Source organism: Triturus cristatus, chromosome 2_2 (assembly GCF_964204655.1).
Source record: "Triturus cristatus chromosome 2_2, aTriCri1.1, whole genome shotgun sequence".
NCBI classification, from domain to species: domain Eukaryota; kingdom Metazoa; phylum Chordata; class Amphibia; order Caudata; family Salamandridae; genus Triturus; species Triturus cristatus.
In genome coordinates this window covers 1,040,724,813-1,040,745,488 of record NC_140582.1, presented here as the reverse complement: position 1 = coordinate 1,040,745,488, position 20,676 = coordinate 1,040,724,813, and the positions used below count along the sequence as shown (strand labels likewise).

Here is a 20,676-nt window from a genome sequence, read left to right as displayed (position 1 = left end):
CAGAAAGAGTCGAAACACATGGGAACATTTGCAAAGAGAATGTTTTCTTTTAAATCAGTCAATACCAGTTGTCTTCTGGGAAGATACTCACATATGTTGTGGGATAGAGTGGATGACCTCTTGCCAGCAGTCCCAGATGATGTGCGACCTAACCATCTGAAAGTTACCTTAGAATTACTCCCAGGCGTCCAACTGGATCCGGAGAATATTTTCTTAGCTGGTGCGCGAAGGATGTCCCATCATCGGACCGGCTTCAAGCCCTGCGAGGCCTGTCACAAACTGATGTCTGTGACAGATCCGCACCTCGTGTGCCTCTGGTGCCTGGAGCACGACTACGATCCGAAGTCGTGGTCCGACTGCTGGGCCATGAATCCAAAGTCTTTGCAAGAGCGGTCCCGAAAGCTCTTGGAGGCCTGGCAGTCGGCTCCGCGTCGTTCCCGGTCTCGTTCAAGGGGAAGGTCTCTAGACCGGTCGTGGAGCCCCCACACCTCGTCGCACTCAAAGTCCTCCAAATCTTTGGGTAAGTTGAAGCACAAGAAGTAGGCGAAGAAGCACCGGCGGTCTTTGCCTTCTCCCCGTTGGTCGGCTGCCGCGATGTGGGACCCAGAGCGTCATCGCTTTAAGGCTCCGTCTTCGGTGTCTACTTCTGGGACGACTCCACACCTCCCTCCGTTTCCGGGAGCCGGAGCGTCCCCTGCCCAGCTTCGTCCATTTTACAAAGCCATCCATTCCATCTTTGGGCAGCCCAACTCCGCCGGCACGCCTTCGGGCCCCGCGGAACCGTTAGGGGGTTCGTGGCGCTCCGGTCGACCTTACTTGACCTTCCCCGATGCCGATCCCGGCGTTGGGTGTGCCCCCGACCGACGCCGGGCCTTGTGTCACCCCCTTGATGGAACCGGTGCTGGATCGACGTCGGCCGACATGGAGTCCCACGCCGGAGGGTACTTTTGTCATTTTAACCTACAGGTCCTGATGAGAGCCCAGGAATGAAGGGGTCTCAAAATGCGCAGACCTTGTGATGTGACCATAAGAATTTTTAATGTTTCAAAAAAGAAACAAATATAGGGATTACTTAGTCTAGTAATTTCTTCTGTGGTCTAGACAAAAAGAATTTGACGTGTGTTTTCTAGTCATATTTTGTACATGTATGTTTTTGAATGGCTGAATGTGATTAGTGAATGGTGTGTGAGATCAGAGTGTTTGGAGTGAACAAATGAATGGTGTGAAGAATTTCGTTCAAAGAAGGTTCCATTAATGGATGGTTTAATCCTTGATGTTTTCTGGAAAAAATGTAAATAAAAATAAATAAATTCATCGATTTAATTCGACGAAAACAAAGGTCTTAGACGCATTTTGTTGTTCCCCAAGATGTGCCCTCATAAGTGAATTTGAGGTTTAAGATTAGTTGCAGTACTAGCAGTTTTGTTGTTATCTATTATTAGAGGCCCAGCTTTACTGCTTTCGGCCTACCTCCAGTGTTGGTTTTTGCCCATACCATCTGGGATACGATCGCACAGGTGCTGTCTCAGTGCCCGGAGGAGGCCCGGGCCGTTCTCGCCCAAGCAGTGGCAGATGGGAGGGGCACAGCAAAATTCATGATTCGCTGTGGACTGGATACGAACGACTCACTGGGCAGAACGATTGCCATGTCGGTAGCCCTTCGGCGCTACCCCTGGTTGAGGATGTCTGGCTTTTTGGGGGATGTCCAATCAACCTTGCTGGACATGCCCTTTGATGGCCGTCGCCTTTTTGGCGACAAAGCAGACTCGGCACTTTTTGGATTCTCGAGCAACGGCCAGCGTGGTCCGGTCCATCTCAGTCTGCTTTTGCCCCTTACGTGGCGACGGAAGGGGCACCCCACCACATCCATCCCAGTCCAGCCACCGGTTCATGCAAGCTGCCCAGCCTCTGTGTGGCCGCGGACGTGGACCCAGCGACGCGGGTCTGGGAGCCAGCAGGTGGACCAATCCACCCTTTTCCCTCCTGCAGCGGCCTCCAAGCCTTCCTAGTCTGACTTTCTAGGACCACCAAAGGCCAGTGGGCGGCAGGATTCGCCATCACCTCCCCCACTGGCAAGCTATTACATTGAACAGGTAGGTTTTGTGGATAGTCCGAAGGGGTAGTCCCTCCCCTTCGAGACTGCCCCTCCCTTCATGCCACCGTCTTTCAATCGCATGTTGGAGGGTCATTTGCTGCTTCTCCCCCAGGAAGCCTCACCTCTCTTGGCCAAGGGAGCTATCGAAAGGGTTCCTACGCCAGAAGTAGGTCGTGGTTGCTATTCCCGCTACTTTCTGATACCCAAAAAGGACAAAGGCCTGCGTCCTATTCTAGACCTCAGGGCCCTCAACCGCTTCCTCCTGAAGGAGAAGTTCAAAATGCTAACCTTGGCTCAGGTCCTGTCTGCCCTCGACCCTGGAGACTGGATGGTGGCACTTGACTTAAAGGGCGCCTGTTTTCACATTCATGTCCTGCAAGCCCACACACGCTACCTGCGGTTCATGGTAGGCCATGAGCATTTTCAGTTCACCTTGCTCCTCTTTGGCCTCACCAGTGCCCCACGGTTGTTCACGAACATGATGGCAGTGGTCGCAGCTCATCTGCGCAGATCAGGGGTCCCAGTCTTTACCTATTTCGACGACTGGCTGTTGAAGGTGAGCTTGCTCCAGGCTGTCGTCTCCCACCTCCAGACTATGGCGAACCTCCTGCATTCACCGGGGTTCACTATCAACGTGACGATGTACGGCTATTTTGCCTGTTCGGTCCTCAAGGACTTTCTGATGTGAACTTGATTTGTAGACCCTCCTCCAGGGTTGGTATTGCTGGGGTATCTATTCTAAGGTAAGGAATCTGTAACTGTCTCTTTCAGATAAACAAGTTATATACCTTCTGTAGTGATATATCTAAGAGACATAGGTTAGTTATAGATTCCTTACTGCCCCACCCACCCATCCTCCCCACTCTGCGAATTGACTTCAGGGATAGGGACTCCCTTGCCTAGTTTCAGCGCACCAGTGGTCAATGTCTTGCATAGCTCTGTGCTTCTGGCGTGGAAAGTCGTGTCAGAACTGACATCAGCATGCAGGTGCGGCGTCTAAATAGGCACTGCGACGTCATCCTGGCAAACACGTCACCGATGACGGAAGCGTAGTCGACTGACGCTACCTACCGACGCACAGGGGTACTGCTAAGAAACAATTCTCCGGATTCAGCCTGACACCAGGGATTAATTATAAGGTAAGGAATATATAACTAACCTATGTCTCTCACAGATACATCAAGTAGCTTGTTCTTTAGCGCCTCATACACGAAGGCCAAGTCTTAACATAGTACTCCATAAGATCAAGGCTGAACACTACCGACTGGCCTGGGTAGAGCATTTGGGACTAATGTGGTGCTTTGGTGACACATTTGGATTAGCTTGACTGGATTTTCTAAATATGTCCAACACTTACTCATGGACCTGCCATTCAGTGACACTCACCTCTTTAGAGACAAAGCAGACTCATCCCTAGAGACTTTAAGGACTCTTGGGCTTCCGACCTGTGTGCTTGTTTCCTCAGCAGTTTTGCCCCTTTCGAGGCTTTGGAAGGGGATACCAGCATGCTCAACATCAGGATATGCCTCAACAGCCACAGACCTCACAAGCCTTTCAAGGCAGAGGATGGGATCTACCCCCCAGCATCCAGGTGCCCAGGTGCAACAATCTACCCAGACTCTCACCCCCCTCCCCGCAGCATAACCTCTTTAGCTCACACTCTGCAGTAAGCGCTCACCCGATGGGAGGCTGCATCACTTTTTACCTTTCTGTGAGGAAGAGCATCACTTCCACCCAGTGGACTCTCCAGATCATACAGAACAATTGGCCCCTTCTTTTCTGATGCAACCTCCCGACATGCCTCTGAAACCACAACACCTTCCGGAGGACTACTTGTTCATACTCTGATGAGATGAGAAGTTCAAGCTGTCTTGGCCAGTGGAGCCATAGACAGGGTGCCGTGTTCAGAGTTTTGTAATGGTTACTTTCACTTCATTTATTGTTGCCGTAAAAGGATGGAGTACTTTGCCCTAGCCTACATCTTTGCCCTCTGAACTTCTTCAAACAGAAGGAAAAGTTCAGTATGCTCACCATGGCCCAAGGTTTGCATGAGACTGGATGGTGACACTGAAGCTGCAGGGCACACATTTCCCCATTCCCATCCTGCAGTCCCACAAACGCTACCTTTGGTTTCAGGTTGACCACGCGCATTTGCAGTTCTCTGTACTCCCTTTCCACCATACAGGTGCATCTAGAGTGTTCACAAAGGTGATGGTTGTGGTCTCTGCTAATCTATGGAAGTTGATAATACTAGTCTCTCCATAACTTGATGACAGGCTACTGAAGGCAGGCTCGCTCAAATGGTTGGAAACCAATGCCAGATGACGGCCAACCTGTTGACATCATATGTCTTTTCCACCAATGTACTTAAGTCACACCTGACTCTTTCACACTGGCTCCCCTTCATTGTAGCCAAATGGGACACAGTGCTCTTCCGAGCCTTTCCTCCACCTCAAAGAGTCCATGACTTTTGGAATATTATGTTTCCACACCTTAACCTGGTTCTCAGTGAGAATACCTTAGAGGCTTCTTGGCCGCCTGCATCCTGCTTTTGGACCACGCCAGGTGACACATAGGCTCTATAGTGGGATTTGAAGTCTGTCTGCTCAGCACTAAGGAAACCTTTCAGATTTCATTCAGGTATTGGCAGAGACTACGAAGACCTGCAGTGTTGGCTGCTTGATCGTAATTTGACCTGTGGCAGACCCCTGTCATTACACCATATACAGTTAGTGATCGTGCCCAATGCATCATTGCTGGGTTGAGGAGGTCATCTGGGAGAGTGGAGATTAGATGACTTTGCTCTTTGGCAGAAAACCACCATCACAGCATCTTATTGGAGTTACTGGTGATTCGCTTAGCACTGAAAGCGTTCCTTCTGACTATCAAGGATGAACAGGTGAAAGTTGTCACAAACACCTGTACCATGCAGTACTGCAATAAACAGGGCGGAGTGGAATCGTGGGTCTTGCACCTTTGGAAGTGGCAGAATGTTCAGGGTATCTCCCAGGTCGTACAACACCTGGCAGGATCATTAAATCCCTGGCCAGATAAGCTTAGCTGACATTGTCTTGCAGATCACAAATGGCAATTGCACTCAGATGTAGTACAGAGGATCTTCCAGAGATCCAGGCAACCCTGGCTTGATCTTTTCTCCACTGTAGAGAGTGTGCAGTGTCTAATCCTTTGTACATTGGCATTCCCAAGGTATTTCTCACTCAGAGATGTCTTTCACCTGCATCTGGGCTTGGGATTTCTTGTCTACCTTCCCATCTCTGTCTCTCCTGCTCAGAGTTCTGAAGAATCTGGGCTGAATCTTTTTGTCACTGTCAAGAATATGCCGTCTCAAAACGTTTGCGCATTGGGAGTTCCCAAGAAGACGCTCTCTGGGTGTATACGACTAAAGTGGAGCAAAGGAGTCCTGTGTGCCTTTTCACCTCTGCTTTTTTTGCTTCGAGTTCTGAAGGATCAATATGGGTGTGGTACCTAGAACTTCTGGCCATGAGCATCTGGCTGCCCCTTTGGGAGGACCTTCTGTTGCAGCAGAAGGACAGGGTCCTGCATAATTTCATGCACAACCTACACCTCCATGCGTGAAGATTGAGGGACGACAGTTAATTGCTTTCGATCTTTTTCCCAAAGTAGTGAGATTTCTACTTGCAGCAAGGCATCCCTATACTAAATCTGCTCATGCTGGCTGCTGGCAGAAGTTTGTTGTATGGTGTTCTTTCCGCAACATTTATCCTTGAACCAATACACATCTGTTCTCTTTTTTATTGCTCGCAGTGTGCCAGGCTGCTATGTGGGTTAGGGGTGGGCGGAACTCATGGAATTCGACAAATATGCACATCGTGCTGCTCTTGCTGCAATTTAGAACGAACAGCTCGCTCCTAGCTGAACAATCAGCATAAACAAACTGTGCACAAGAGAATGCCGTCATTCAAGTTGATTTTCTGCGCTCTAGTAGGAGATCTACTCGAGAAGAAGCCATCTGAATGTGACTGTGCCAGCTCGTGACTGCCCGTATTAGAAAACCTCACCCTAAATCGCACCAGGGGTGCCTAAAATCGCTCGCGCTCACCAGCTTGCATTTCTGTATCCTCGTGGGAGAACAGGTTGGCTGAATTTGAGTCACTCAAATTCTACCAATTCAATAAGTGGAATAAACTTTCTGCCTGGGCCTAATGTGGGTTTCAGTCCACATGGTTACAAGGCACTACTGCCTAGATATTATTCATAGGTAGTGAGATGCACACCGTTCTTTGTTAAACTTTATATTTTTTCCATACTTTGTATTCTCAATGCTTGACCATTTCAACTTTTTGTGGCATGCAAGCTCGGTTTGCTCCCTGTCCCCGTTGCGCTATTCAACAAGACCAAACACGAAGAAACAACACTTTGGAACCTGTCCGGCTGCACAGCTCAATCCTGGATTATATGAATCCAATAAATAAAATTTTCAATTCCACCTCTTTTTATCTCTCCTTATTTTTACGCGTAATCTTTTTTTCTTAACATTCTTATTCTTTGATTTATTTTACTCATTCATCTGTAAGTGATGATGTTGGCACAAACACAGGAGGAATACATGTTTCTGCATATCACGACTTTATTAGCGTCACCCAATGCATTTCGGGATTAATTTCCCTTAGTCAGGGGTATCTGCAATGCAAGGATTCAATAACATCACCATCAGTATACATGTAATGTTCCTAAGGTACAGTACAGAACATAAACTGAATGCATTCCCCTTGTAAACATGGCCTACGCAGACTCGTTTTTAAAGAAAGGTTATTCGCTACTTCCCTTTTCCAGCAGTCTCACCTTCGTGAGCCATTTCCAACCCCCGGACAGCTCTAGTTTAGAAACCACCCTGCCCTGCTTCTCTCAGTAACCTCTCCCCCATCTGTTGTCACTCCACCTCCTATCTCATCCCCTAAACTCCACACTGTGCTTACCGTGATATGTGTTATTAATTAAAAACCGAACTCCAGAGTTCACATCATGTCCACAAAAAGTGAATTCCACAGGTTTGCGTCATTTTCCTGCTGAGCCGAAGCTCTTTCCTCGATCGTACCCAAAAGCTGCTCTAAAAAGAGGTGGAATTGAAAATTTTATTTATTGGATTCATATAATCCAGGATTGGGCTGTGCAGCCGGACAGGTTCCAAAGTGTGGTTCCTTCGTGTTTGGTACTACTGCCTAGACAGCCAGATCCGGAAGGAGGGGCATTTTGCCTGTTCTGCCCTACAGGATTTCCTTTAGTGTGAGCCCTTTTACAGACCCATCACCTGGGGACACGGGCTATTGCTTTGGGTATCTGTTCACAAGGTGAGGAATCTGCAGTTAGAAGAATCCATCAGAAGAAAAAGATACTTACCTCCAAGTAACGCTCTTTCTGGTAGATACTCTAACCACAGAATTCTCCGCGACCCGCACTCCTCCCCACATTTGTCCTCCTATGATATCTAATTATTCTTAACCACTAATGAGTGAAGCTATAAAATCAACCGTAAATACAGCCTTTTAAATGAAATGCGGCTGCTATAGTTGACACGTTCTTATGATGCTCACAGGACAACATTTCAGCCGCCTAACTCCCAATAAAACGACTTGTTCTTTCATTTGGGACTGGACTAAGGTGCCCCTGATCCAAAATTTCACCGGATAGTGGGCAGATAATGTTTTTCTTTGATTTAAATAATGTAGACTTTAAGCATTGAGTAGATTGGTTTTTAAAACAGTTTTCATATACTGTTAAACAGTTCAGTGTGTTTGAACTACAGTGGCCTGCGGCTTTGTTGCCTTGAATTAATCCGTTTATTTGTCACAGGGGACCCTGCTGTTAAACTGTGTGTTTCTTATTTAGGAGTTCGCCTTGTTGATATAGGAAGAATCCTCAGTCGCAGTTGAACACTGCCCCTGGGTAGATTCTAGTGGGTACATTTAAACCAATAACAGGTTATTTTTCCACCATTAGCCTATAAGCGGAGGGGCATTTGCAGGAAGGTGGGCACAAGAAAGAATGGAACATCTAAAAGTGTTTCTCTAATGTCTGTATTTGTATTGGTTTCTTTAGTGTCAGAACCTCCATGATTCTGAGCACCTGACGTGGCTTATAGTAAACCATGTTCAAGATCTGATAACCCTGTCCCACGAACCTCCGGTGCAAGATTTCATCAGTGCCATCCACAGAAACTCTGCGGCCAGCGGTCTTTTCATCCAGGCAATTCAGTCTCGCTGTGAGAATCTCGCCACGGTCAGTTTGGCATCATTTATACTTTTACAAGCTTTACATGTAAAATATTTGGTTTGGCTGCAGAAAATAGAATATGTAATTTATTTGCAATTTGATATTTTATTTACAATTATTTAATGTGAAAAATAACATTTTTTTACTGGTTATGTTTTAGCCCACATCTTTAAAGAAAACTCTTCAGTGCTTGGAGGGAATCCATCTCAGCCAGTCTGGTGCTGTTTTAATGTTGTATGTGGACAAATTTCTGTGTACTCCTTTCCGTGTGCTGGCTCGCATGGTTGACACACTCGCCTGCCGGCGTGTAGAAATGCTGTTGGCTGGAACTTTACAGGTACAAATGTGATAAGTGTGGGCACCAATATCTGATTTGAAAATGATTTTTTAAGACAATGAAATTACTTTGTTTGAATTGTATGTACCTCATTTGAATTCCTTTTTGGACTACCGTGAAAAAATGTAAATTTTTTATAAGCAATTGTAAATTAGATGCTATTGTATAGCAGCACTGTGGCAAGTTTATTACATTGCACACACCCGTTCCATGGGTGTAAGCACAATGAACAAAAAGATTATAACCCACAATGCAAGAACCCCACCAGTCAAGCCCTGGAGGGAGCTAGGAGACTGAGGCACAAATTGTTCTTGCTTCGGTGGTAATTAGATACCGCTGCCTTGGAATTCATTAGTCAGACGTTTTTGATTGAAGTTTGACAGCTGCAGCTGTCAAAACAGACCTGTTTGGGTCAACAGAACCAAACTGAAGAACATGGAAATAGTGACACAGCATAGACTCCCCTTGATTTACCAAGGTTCCAAAGAAGGAGTCTTAGCTGAGACGTCTAAATTCAATCAAATTTAAGTAATTTAATATAAACACATAATTCAAAGACTGCTCCTGTGCCTGCGTGCGCATCCAAAAAGAACAATTGATGGACAGAATGCAGAACAATGTCATACATTCACCCCATTACAGAGATCCGGGCCTAAATCCATAATTTTTTTTGCTCCCCATGCCATTCCAGTTTGAACCCAGCCATATGCAAATTAGTCTTGACCCCGCACCCAATGGGAACAGTCCAGCCCAAACTGCCAGACCATGTCCTCCCTGGACTGGAGACAAGCATCCTAGGACCAGTTTCGGGGTTTCACCCCTCATCAGCGAGGATAGCTTGACTCCAGTGGCATGGAGAGCACGGGACCCACGTCTGGTCATACCCGTCCCACTTATACTGACAAATGTAAAAAGAGCAATTGATGGACAGAATGCAGAACAATGTGATACATTCACCCCAGTACAGAGATCTGGGCCTAAATCCATCGTTTTTTTGCTCCCCATGCCATTCCAGTTTGAACCCAGCCATATGCAAATCAGTCTTGACCCTGCGCCCAATGGGAACAGTCTAGCCCGAATTGCCAGGCCAGGTCCTCCCTGGATTGGAAACGGGCATTGTAGGCCCGGTTTCCGGCTGTAATTAAAGCCTACCAAGTAACAGCACACGTAACAGGGGGTGTACTCATGGGAGGTTACAAAATAAGACAAGTCGGTGATAAGGAGGTATTGCTAAGGCTATTTACCAATGAAAAAATACAGTTTACAGTGGACAGTGACAGAAGCCAACGAAAAATATGGGCGAAGAGTGGGCAGAGCTTAAAGTCCCTATCTGAAAACAGCATGCCTCACAGAGCAGCGCATGCGCTGCCCAGGCTAGACCTAACAAGCTTTATAGACTACAGTTCCCACACTGGCTGTATGCGAGACCTGAAAATGGCAAAATATCACTCATAAAAAAACCTGCTTTAGACTTCAGATAAAACCTTAACTCCTTTAATGTATAGGTCGCATTGTTAGAAACAGGAGGGTCAGTACTGCTCATCATTCTACTGTGGTCAATAAATCAAACCTAGCTTTTGGGATTATAGTTACCATTTTGTTGAAAGCTACAGTAACGTCAACCTGTTTAAAATCGCCAGTAACATGTATGGCTGTTGATGTAATTCCAACAACAAATATGGGTAACACAATCCACACATTGCTATATTATAGTTTGCACAGAAAGACCAGGGGTACATTTTTTGCAAAACAGTACGGGCACTTGCACTTTTAAAATTTGCCAAAATGTGTCTCTCATTTTTTCACTATTTCCTCTATTCCATTTGTATTCTATAACTAATACTGTTCTATTGCATTTTCCTTTGTCGTCATACCTCTTTTGCACAGCACATTAAAAAAACAAATTACCACTCATAAAGCACACTGGAAGGGGGGGTTTGCAAAATATTTTAAAGCATGTAAATGCTTATTTGTTCAAGCTGTGCTTGTGAAGTCTCTTGTACTTCATATATCTTAAGAGTGGCGCTCTTATCAGTTCCCATCTTCGAGTTACTGTGTCCATCCGCTGTTGTGTGGAACATTTATTTGTGTTTACTTTCCCTGGCTGCAAGCTTTGAAACAGCTGTGTTACATTCCTAATCTTTTCATCGTGACGCCACTGAGTATTCATTTGATCACATTCTCCATTTTATGTGGCGATAAATTCTTGCACTCGATTTTATGACTTCGTTTTGGGCGGTTGTATTAATGTGCCTGCACGAGCCATTGAAGACCTCAGAGCACTCACGCCCCATATTGGAAGAACTGGACAACACTGCCATCTTCTGGTTATGTTTTTTAATTGAATATAAAAATTGCTCTTGCAACATTTTCTCTTAAGGTTTTATGTTGCTCAGGTACTGAACCGAGTACCGGTAGTCTACTCTGATATCAAATCGGATATCTTTGTTTTTTGGTTTCACCTGCATAAACAGCTTATTATTATTAATCACATAGGCGACACCTAATGCATTTACCAATGCTTGTTCCCCTTCATACCACTTTTCTCTGCAAGCCTCTCACTCAGTAGACCATTACGGCCCTTTTAGCCTGACATCTTTCTGAAATCCTCCATCTGCATAGCTCAAACGTCGTCTCCTTCCACTTCATCATTGTATGTACTCCTTGGGCCCCATTTTTCACCATATCCTCACCATCACACACACACACACACAACACCCCCCACCCCCTCCCCCCCGGGTCATCCGTGGCCGTCATGAACACTCTCTCGCAACCTGAAGTCACGCAGACATGTGGAGACGACACATTTCACAGTCTGCACCCAACAAGAGTCATTTGTTTAACGTAAACAAAACTGCAGAAACGCAACATCTTGAAAAGAGCAAAAACACTGTGGAATGCAGGCTGAATTGCTGCATGAAACAGCACCTCTGAACATTTGCTCCTTGTGGCCTTATATTAGACAGAAAGCACTCTATGTACCTAGTAACCATTAACCTCTGATCTTGGGTTCCAGTGTAGCGTGTAGCATCAACTTCCAGCCCTCAGTGAATATAAGAAGAATAATGGTCTGTCAGCCAACAGCAGCAATACAAAGTTTATATATTTTGTGAAGAGATCACAGAAATTCAAATGGAAGTTAGGAAGAATGCAGGGGAGACAGCAAATTCATACTTTTCTCTGGGATTTGGTTTGGATAAAAATGTAACTTCAGTACAACGCCTAGAGAAACTAAAAACAAAGGCTATCGCTGTAACAAGAGACTTAACAAACATTGGCATAGCCAATAGGTCTCGCCTTTAGGACCTTATAAGTGTTTAGCCATGCAACAGTTGATGTTGTTGCACCAAGGATATTGTGCTGCATAACTAAATACTTATAAGGTCCCAAAAGCGAGACCTATTGGCTGTGCCAATGCTTGTTCGTTTTGCTGCAGTTTTAGCAAACTCGACCCGAGCGTATTGCCCTCGTTACTTACTTGTAATATTCATTATCCTTAGTCCCCGTCACAGTCAGGTGAACTTAACCTCATGGACAGAACCAAATCTAGGAACTATGAGTGGACTTGACCATATCAGGTGGCAGAAGATCTGGCCAATCCCACTCCTCTTCCAGATAAACCAATTGATCAACTGCAGGTCAAACCGGGAAGGAGAGCCGTAATGACGAGGACTACAGACAAAGGACAATTAAAATTACTGGTAAGTTACTGGGGCATTATCCCTATCCTTCCCGTCATCTAGTCATGAAGAATCACAACACTCATGGTTGCTTAGAATGTTCATTTGTTTAATACAGAAAAAAAATTAAAAAATCAAAACATTATCAGACTTCAAATATCCAATAGTGATACCAAAACTTTGTGACCAAAAGAATTCGGCCCAACACCCGCAGCCTGGATCCTGTGGTTGTGCAAAACACTATTAGGCGTAGCCCAAGTGCCAGCACAGTAAATCTGCATGAAATACTTGAAATCGGCCCAAGATGCAACATGCCTCAGATGCAACAGAAGTAGCTTCCAGAATCCATCTACTAACGGTAGTACTAAAAGCTTTGCTACCCTGGATAACCCCACCAAAGGTAGCAAACAAACTGTCAGAATTCCTGAAAGGAGTGTATGGTTCAAATAAATCGAAAGGACTCACTTTACATCCAGTAAATGCAGCAACCTCTCATCCTCTAAAGAAGGATAAGAAAAAAAGAGGGAATAAATATTTTTTGTTCTCTGAGCCAAGATAGGGACTTTAGTTAAAAAAGATGGATCAGTTCTTAAACTTGCGACTAAAAACACAACATTTAAGGTCAACCACTTTAACTCCACCATACAAAGAGGTCCAAAAGAAAACCTTTGTAAAGAAGTGATAACTAACGGAAGATCACATGGAGAACAAAAGGATCGAGTCATAGGTCTGAAGAGTGCAAAACTCTTATGGAGTCGAAACGCAAAAATGTCATGATTAAGAAATTCCCCAACCGGACTACGAAAGGCCTGAATAGCAGCCACTTGTGCTCTTAATATAGCGACTGAAAGACCTTTATGAAACCCATCAAGGAGGAATTGTAACACCATTCCAATTTCACAAGTAGAGGAAGAGAGCAGATTATCATCACGCCATTTTATAAAAATGTTCCAGTGCCTTGAAAACAGCAGGCAAGAAAGTGAAAGCGACCGCGAGCAGGCAAATGTAATCAAGCGCGCGCGGCCATGCTAATTGGAAACAGATGGCCCCTGCGCGCCGCTGCTCGCTCCCGCAGGGTGGATGCCGCCACAAGCGTGTTTCAAAAGACCGATTCCAAAAGGTCATCTCCTAGAGCAGCGCTTGGGTCTGTGCAAGCATATGGAGGGCGTGCTGTCTGCAGCAGCTGACACGCTCATGGCGCTCGGACACGACATGTCACGTGTCTGGGCTCCCTGCCCTCTCCCAGCTCTCATTGTTGTTTTCTCTGCATTGGAGGTGGCGAAGGTTTGGACCTTACTCCTTTGGCGCACTGCCTCCGTCCCGTCTCATGAATCCTGGGCGAAGGATGCTCCGGAGGGCGCTTTATTAGATCATCTAATTTCCAAGCTGATTGATAGACTTTCATATTCATTTCATGGACACATGGAGTCCCTTCTATCTCTAGAGCTGTGCCACATCTGGAAGTGTACTCCGGATGTTCCTGAGCATCTTCCCTATACCCACCCCTGATCCCAATATGACAGAAATTATAGATGCACCATTTGAGTGCCAAATCGAGGCAAATTTCTGGTTTAATTTGCTTGTTGCGCCGTGGGGCACTCCCTAGCTTTGCAATAAACGATTCTCGTTTTCGACTCTCCAAGGCTTGCGTTGACTTCCTGCCATTCTGTGTTGTAGGCGCTGTCCTGTTATTTCTGCACAAGAATGCTGTGTATTGCAAGATTCTCTGCTGTTTTTTCTGTCCCTTCTTATGTCCTTTTGCTTTCCCATGCCGCATGCCTCACAGCTTTATTAATGTATGTGCTGCAATGTTACTGGTCAGCTTCTACTTGTTAAATAGTTGTACTTGCTTTTCAATCTCATTACAGAAAAGTGATACTGAAAATCCAGCTAGGCTCTCCGAGGCAGACAACCCATTACATTCTGCTGACATCTGCGTGGTTTAGATTGTGACAAAATCTGCAAGGCCTAGGCTGAACAGAACATACATTAGGAACGATCCTATGGCTCCTGCCTCTGTTTGAATGTCACAGTTTGTTGCACAATCTTCCATTTTATCATCTTGACAACACTATTTCTATTTCTTACAGAACAGTATTGCTCAGTTACCAGTTGAAGAGTTGAATAGAATTCAGGAATTCTTGCAGAACAGTGGATTAGCACAAAGGTAACAATTTCATAATCATAAATTATATGTTTGCGGAGGTTTCAGTGGCACATTAGTTGCTGCACTGTTATACTTAATTGAAGAGAGAACAGATACTCATTTTAAGTGCGCCTCTGAGCTTGACAACGTGAGTCCGTAATACTTATAATCAGTGGCTGCGACTCCGCTATGTCTGAGGAGCGTCGCACCCCCCACCCCCCTGCCAGCCTCAAAACTTGACAAATAAAACAGGCTTATTGTCGTTTTATTTTTCAGGTTCTAAGAGCCAGATGAGTCTTGAGGGCAGGTCCATCTCGAGGGCAGTGATGAGAGGGAGTGGTGGGTAATGCAATGAGTGCGCATGTCGGTTTGGCCGGCCTTCTTAGGACGGCCAAACTGACATGCGCACCGAGCTATCTCCAACCCAGCTGCGTTGCCAGGTTGGAGATAGCAAGCACAGACTCCCAAGCTCTCAGGGAGTGCAAATTCACCGCGCTCAGGCTAATTCCCGACGCTGCTTTCAAGCATGAGAGCAGTGTTAGGATTGGCCGCAGGGGAGACTGGGAGCCTGTTCTGCAGGGAGGACATGGAGCAGAATAGCGGCAGGCGGTAGGTAAGGTCTTTTTTGCACTATTTTTTTTAATGTTATCTTCGTTGTCCATTTCTCCCCGCCTAGCCACTCTGCCGACACACCAGCCGCTACTGCTTAGAATTCAGACACCTGAATATTTCTTAACAGTCGAAATTCTACACAGAACGAAGGCAGCATTAACATGGAAGATTGAAAGCCTGATTTAGCTTTTAGTAGACAGCTTATTCTCACAAACGTGAAGGATATGCGGTCCGTCTTGTTACAAATGCATTATATCCTATGGCACTTGTAATTAAGCGGACAGGAAATCTGTCACTTTTGTGATGGCATACCCGTCCCCAAAACTCTGAATAAGGCCCTATCTATTAAAAATGTGAAATGTATTCTCTATATGGTGCAAAAGCAAGTGATTACACCCTTTATCAGTACTTTCCCTGCCAAGTAGTATTTTACATGCTTCATGTGGCTTAGTTTGTTGAAGGTCTTTTGGCTGTAACCTATAGATTCTGAAAGTCAGGGTATCTAGGAATGCTCGCTTCAAGCTTATTCAGTTCTACTACCTGCACAGGGCATACCTCACCCCCGGCAAATTCATGCCTTGTTCCCTGCCCTGTCATAGGTAACCCCGGGCGGAGCTGGCATAGTGAGACTATGTGGAGGTCCACAGAGTTGGGGAAAAACTCAGTGGAACTCCGCTCCGCAACCTGCCTCCACCACCCGAATAAAAAACATTTACAAATTAATTTAAAATTAATTAATAAACACTCTTGTACTGCGGTGTCCCCGGGCTGCCCTCCTCCTCCTCGCCGTCTCTCGTACATGGGACGCAGTAGCCACCCAGAATGGAGTGACCTCTTTCCTCTCGTTGCTCATGCCCATAGTGGAAAACCCATACTTTGTGTCGGGCCTTCATCCCACTGCCTTCTCAGAGTGGCAGCAGGCCGGCTGCAGATCCATCAGACACTGCTTTTACGCAGACGGACCGGTCCCTTTCGAGCAACTGAAAACGGGCTATGAAATTCCTGAAAAGGAACGCTTCTATTACCTGCAGAGTTGACGCTGGGTACCCACCGCGAGTTACGGCGGGAGTCACAGATGGTACTTACTTCTTTTGAAAAATGGCTTCTCCTCAGAGAGGGAGACAAGCGTATCACCACCGACTTATACGCCGTCTTGATACAACCCCACACTGAAGAGAAGAGACAGGGCCAGAGACGGTGGGAACAGGAGCTGTGGCAACCACTTACTTGCAAAGAATGGGCAGACATATACTACAGGGCATGCCACACTGAACATAACACAGCGAGTGGGGAAACTGCTACTAAGATAGTCACTTACTGGTACCTCACACCCGCCAGGTTGCACCGAGGCAATTCCACTCACAGTAAGGACAGTTGAAGAGGCTGTGGTGCACCGGGGACACTAGTTCACCTACTTTGGGCTTGTCGAAGCTGACTCCATATTAGGACACAATCCTGATGGACATAGACATGCATCTTGACACACGTAAAGTCCTGCACTTCTGGCATACATAGTTTTGGGGATCCTCAACCCAATGACCTTTCCCCTGAAATTCAGACTAGGGCGAAACATTAGCCTGGCACTGGACACGGCATTGCAGGTGATACTCTGACTGGGGCTCAGACTGGCTACATAGACTATGGCGCATTCTGGGTATGGAAAGATATCTCCACTATCCACAACCCGAGGTGTTCCAGGAACTGTGGGTCCGATATATAGCACTGCTCTCCATAGAGTTTAGTGAACTGATATGCTCTAAATACCTTAGTTTGCTGTTTGCTGTGTTTTGTGGCTTTGTCAAAGGATATCCATGTTTAAGATATAGGAACTCCAGCAGGGGCTGGGATCTATCTGGGGTGGGGATGGCCAGGAGCACATTAAAAGAGTGAGTATGGTGGAGGGAGTGGGAAGGGTGGTGATTGTTGTTATTGTTCCTTATTTTGCTGTTATTTTTCAAACGCTTCTCATTGTGCGGCAGACCAACCTCCGTTTTGCAGCTACCCAAAATTAGTGATTCTCTGAAGCAGTTTGTGATGGAAGCTGACTAAGAAATGAGTGACCATCAAGACCCCGCCCCCACTAAAGACAGCAGCATGATTACTAAAAGCTTCAGGAAGACAACAAAAGTTCTTCAATGACATCAAAGACGAACTTGGTACAGTTTAGGAGGAATTGAAAAAAGGAACGCCAAGATAGACAAAAGTATGTGACTAACATGGAAGATCATTTGTATTACATAGAAGGAATGGAAGACAAGCAATCCCTCGAGAATGAATAGCTCAGCCGATCTGTCTTGAAGAAGATCATATAATCCATCAGTAGAAGCTAGACGACCTAGAAAACTAATCCGTGAGAAACCACAACAGGGTCCAGCTAGTCCCAAGGGTGCTAAACGGAGAGATGTTAAAAAATGCATTATGAGCATTTTGAACGCTATGCTGAAACGACCTGACAAATTAATTAGATAGATCGTGTTCACACAGTGGCTCCCTAAACGGGAAAAGCGAATCCATTCCAGATATAGCAGTCCAGTTCATCCTTTCAAAGATTAAAAGTACCTGGTCGTACATAATACTGAACGGTTAATATTCCGGTCTCTCACCGATTATTCTGCAGAAGAGGAGAAGCTTCAGGATGGTGACAAACTTCCAAAGAGGTCAAAGAAATAAATATAGATAGAGCCACCCATTTTCACTTTTTTTAAATGGAGGGCCAAACAATGGGTCACCAGGTACTTACCAGAGGACTGTGGTATATTGGGCATAGAGCTGGTTGAGGGCCCTGCTCTAGGATAAAACTTGATGGGCCAATAGAAAGCAGAACCATGTGATGGCAAAAGGTTCAAAGAAGGAATAGCATCAGCCCAGATAAAGAGTTGGGTGATCAAGCATTTGAAAAGAATCAGTGAGGGCAGTGGAGGAGAAACTGAGGCCAACGCAGAGGAGTAGGACAGCATCCTCTGCCACATAGGCTCCAGCAGTAAGGCAACTCATTCACCTAAATGTATTGGGTGGACACATACATTAGTGGGGACTAGAGAAGGGAAATGTATGTGGATGGACAACGTTACGGGCAAAGTAACCATATTATGGACTACTAGCATTGAGATGGATTTTAGCTTCGGTTGATGGGTTACTGTGGGCAGAGAAGTTATGCGGTTGGAGGACCAAGAGGCAAAAGAGCTTGGTAGATGGTGGGATGGGAGGAAGTGAGGCCTTTTCAGCCTAAGCACTAGCGGGATCACACAGTTACATTGCCTGGAAATGTGTGTGCTTTCACAGTTGTAGGAGGCTGGCTTAGTAAATGGTGCACACTTACTCAAGTGGTGCACCTTGCACTAATCCAGGCAACCCTTATGATGATTTTAGTCGTCTTTGATAACCTTGAGCTCTCAAAGCGGTAGCTGTGGAAAGCAGCCTTCAAGCTTATCTTGAAGGTGTGTCAAGCAGCTTGTTTTAGCAACTTTAGTTGACAGTAGTAGATAAACGAAAAAGAATCACAATGTGTATAAAAATAGTTCTATTTATTACAGCATACAATTGCTATAACATTGGTATATCTCCTACCTGGTGATATGAACAAATTACACAAAAATACTTACAGAGAATCAGGTGAGTAGCACAGAAATACACTGGTCTCCAGGGGGAGACCAAACCATATACTAAAAAAGTGGAATGCGAACTGCAAAGGAGAACAAAACTTGGAACAGAAGACTCAGAGGAGATGGGGACACAGGGAAACCACCTATGGTAAGTACCCAGGAACCCCACGGAGGCTGTGTGCAGATTGGAAACACAGCTGTGTGCCCATTGGAAGTCAATGGAGAAGTCGCTTTTGCAGTTTTAAAGGAGAAGTACCCTTTCCAAAAGACCCCAAAGGATCCCCTTGTAGGACAGAAGGTTAGAGAGCCACCCCACCTGTGGATGCCCCAGGAACCAGGTTAACTGTACCAGTAAGCCCTGTGCATAGGGGTGAAGAGATGTCAGAACCTGCCATTGACCACAATAGGAGACCCAGGAAGAAATGCTTCTGGAGAAGTTCCAGACAAAGTCCAGTGGAATCCAAGGGTGGATTTGGGAAGTGAAGAACCTGCAAGCAGAGTGGACCACTCGGAGGTGACCAGGAAGGTCCAGGAGACTCCAACAGCAGGAGAGTCAGAGCAGGCCCTGAGGAAGCAGGGCAGACCACTGAAGCACAGGAAGACCCTCAAGAGGACCCACAGGCTGGAGGCACAGGAGTCGCAAGAGGACCTCTGGCAGTTCATCCAAGATGGAGGCCCACCATGCAAGGAGTGCAGGGAGGGCGCTGTTCTTTGGAGGATGATGTGCTGGATGCTGGAACTTCTTGTAGCCCGAAGATCCCTGGAGTACAGAGCCAACAAGTCTTGGCAATGGTAAGTCAACACGGTGCACAGGAGTTAAATCCCAGCGGCTCCAACGAGGGATACTGTTCTCTAAATTGCAGAGAGGCATCTAGGGAGCTGCAGAATCACCACCTGTGTTGCTGGGCCTTGGGAAGTCCATAGGATGACAGGAGCAGCAGACCATTCAGCTTATGCGGTGCCTGCAGATGCAGGGGAGTGACTCCTTCACTCCAAGGGAGATTAATTTGGATGTCCTTGATGCCCATGCGTCTTGTGGGGATCCTGAAAATAGCACAGGCAACGGTTCCAGTCGAAGCCCAAAATGCTCAGACAGTTGAAGTAACGTGGTTTCATGCTTGAGTCTTGTCCCACGATGAATCTGAGGACCCACCCTAAGTAAACGGTTGGAATGACTCAAGGGTCCCTCCCAGAGATGGGGCTGGACAGAGGGGATGATACTCCCCTGTCCTTTGTCCAGTTTCGCGCCAGAGCGGGAACAAAGGGTTCCTAAACTGGATCAAACAGGTGTATTCAAAAAGGCCACCATTTGTGCTCTTCAATGCAGTCTGGTGGCGCTGGAAACTGCCGCTAACCCAGCCCAATGCACTTAAGTCCTGTCTTGGAGGTGGCTACAACTCCCTGTGTCAGGAAACCTATTGTTCTACCTTCCCCTGCTCGAGCCTTGCTCACCAGCAGGAGGGCAGAATCGTGTCTGTGGTTGGCAGCAGCACTGGCTTGCTAGAAGACCCTGATTCTGTTTACCGATAGTACATGGTATACCCTGTACATGAGATCATACTTCCAATATCGGAATTTGTGTTGGGGGTATGATTCCAACATGTTTCATACCAAACATGACCAGGTTCGGTGCAGCCTTTATATAGTTTGACATCTCGTAATGACTGATGTCCACTATATACCTTAAAATGGCTGACTGCACTTACAAATCCCGAAGTCGATTCTCCAGGCTTTGTAGGGGTGTCCTGCTCATGCAGGGACACCCTCACACTTCTAACCAAGCACCCTCCCCTAAGGACTGAAAGGCCTACCATAGGGGTGACTTATAGGTTTTAAGTTCAGGAACCGCAGATATAAGAAAATGTATATCTGTCATGAGGGGTGCAAGCACCATGTCACACAGGCTGCACTGACGTACCTATACATGTGGTGTACCTATACCCGGGGTACTT

General features: G+C 46.1%; 1 protein-coding gene across 2 annotated transcripts in view; it reads left to right on the top strand.

Annotated features, from left to right (window-relative positions):
• The window catches only part of HTT (huntingtin), a 2,065,683-nt gene that overhangs the window by 1,324,526 nt on the left and 720,481 nt on the right, over positions 1 to 20,676 (top strand). For both annotated transcript variants that reach the window (XM_085642500.1, XM_085642499.1), the window contains 3 exons: positions 8,174 to 8,353; positions 8,508 to 8,684; positions 14,455 to 14,531. In XM_085642500.1, the coding sequence (XP_085498626.1) occupies positions 8,174 to 8,353; positions 8,508 to 8,684; positions 14,455 to 14,531 (434 nt within the window). The remainder of the gene's footprint in view (positions 1 to 8,173; positions 8,354 to 8,507; positions 8,685 to 14,454; positions 14,532 to 20,676) is intronic.